This window comes from Austrofundulus limnaeus, unplaced genomic scaffold (assembly GCF_001266775.1).
Source record: "Austrofundulus limnaeus strain Quisiro unplaced genomic scaffold, Austrofundulus_limnaeus-1.0 Scaffold152, whole genome shotgun sequence".
Taxonomy (NCBI): Eukaryota; Metazoa; Chordata; class Actinopteri; order Cyprinodontiformes; family Rivulidae; genus Austrofundulus; species Austrofundulus limnaeus.
This window is the reverse complement of record NW_013952554.1, coordinates 815,926-817,807: the sequence shown is the minus strand read 5'-3', so window position 1 is coordinate 817,807 and position 1,882 is coordinate 815,926. Positions and strand designations below refer to the sequence as shown.

Here is a 1,882-nt window from a genome sequence, read left to right as displayed (position 1 = left end):
ACTTTAAGGAATAACACACTGTTCCTAATCAAGACAGAAAACTTTATTAATGAACAGAGGGGATATAAGATTCAAGTTGAATCTCTTGTTGAAATAGTAAAAAGTATGTGTAATTTAAATGCAAAATATGTACAAAAGAAACTACAAACCAAAGCTAATTATCATATCTTCATTCCACTTTTTTTAATCAGCTCTGCCGATATTTTATTAATATTTGACATAAATGAAATATTTTAGTTTTGTATGCAAAGCATCTTAGACAAAAGGGAAAAAAACTTTAACCACACTGCTAAAACAAAACTTATGAAGGGTATAAATGTGTAAAAAAGTTTACTTGGACTGAGTCTGTTTGGTGACATTCTTGATGGTGAGTCCTTCCTTCCCGATGATGGCTCCCACAAACTGAGTGGGCACGAGCATACGCAGGGGGAAGTCAGGCTGTCTGAGGCGTGGAGAACCAAAACCTCCCGACGGTCCGGGTTGAGGGGCGCCCTGGTCCCGAGAAGCTCGACCCCCGCGTCGCGTTCGGGGAGCCTGGATGGGTGGAGCAGCATCCATGTCCATGATGTACGACACCTTGAAGGAGTAGTCGTCRAACTGGTGTCCTGTGAGCTTCTCAATGGCTCTGGGATGAAGAGGAGAGGGAGAAAGTGTTAGCTTTAACGCAAATAAACAACTGCTGAGATTATCTGAGGGCATATTAAGYATCTCTTGGTATTTGGATCATCATTGATGTGTGCTGCTTACACTTTAGCTTCCTCCTTGGTTGCGTATGTAACATTCACCACGGCTGTTTCTGTGTCAGTGTTCACTGTGAGACCAGAGGGAAAAAAAAACATGAGAAACAGTCAACAAAAGCTTTACACACGCAGGCCTTTGTTGTTGCTGTAGGTGAGTCGGATTTGCGTCCAGGTTCCCGTGGTGACCCAGAAATCCACTTGTCTTGTGTGAATCCATTACGGCCATCGCCGSACTGGCTTCCCTCCAGACTCTGCTGCTTCCTCAGCAGAGAGAAGCTACTTAACACAGTGGCCTCTCTGCCACTTGCGCAACAAAAAAAACAGGGATCGGTGTTTGACAAAACTGCCATTGAATGAAGGGAAGCACACAACCAAGACACACCTTGATCAGGTGTTCCTGCACGGTTGTTTGTGAGCACAGAGCAGCAATGAAAATGTTACTCTCACTGGGATCATGTATCCTCTGAAAAGTCTGAAGCAGGCGAGGGTCGATTAAGAAGTCTATTAGTCTATTATAGTYGCAGGCAATGCAACACAAAACCCTGATCTGACTTGGTAATTATATAATCAGTCTAACAGTTTGAAAACTGGCTTAAACATTTAAGTCTTTATAAGCAAATAATGCAAACAATAATTGAAGGGATTCCTGATTAGTTGTAACATTAAACTTTATTTGATAAACATAAATTTTAACTGTAAAATAAAGACTGTGTTGTTTGGTTTTGTACATTTTAAAATATATATTTTAACACGGACAAAGCCATTTTATTTGGACGCAAAGCATTCTGGGTAAATGATGACGTGGATAGGTCCTCGGTGCGAGGCTGCTAGCGAGCTATATCCACCCTGAAGGTTAATCTTGGACAATATCTGATGATCGACTCTTTTAAATGAAACCAGAGAGCGTTGACAGAGAGGAGAAGGTAGAAATGACTCAGCCTGGAACTGAAAATATGGATTTGGTCACAGTATTTTCAGGGCTACCATCATATCAGTCCAGACCTGTTTCATGAGTTTTATTTTTTTGTTTTAATTCTGTTGAAGAATGGTTGGAAAGCAAAGTCTGACTTTCATTTATTCATTTTTATAGAACTTTTATTAATTATTTTGTCAGATTCCAGTTATTTCTGTCACCATTGTTG

General features: G+C 40.4%; 1 protein-coding gene across 2 annotated transcripts in view; it reads right to left on the bottom strand.

The window, feature by feature from the left end:
- igf2bp2a (insulin-like growth factor 2 mRNA binding protein 2a) overlaps positions 1-1,882 on the bottom strand; it is a gene marked incomplete at its 5' end in the record, with an annotated part of 62,006 nt that overhangs the window by 14,889 nt on the left and 45,235 nt on the right. For both annotated transcript variants that reach the window (XM_014016711.1, XM_014016712.1), the window contains 2 exon segments: positions 335-625; positions 748-811. In XM_014016711.1, the coding sequence (XP_013872165.1) occupies positions 335-625; positions 748-811 (355 nt within the window).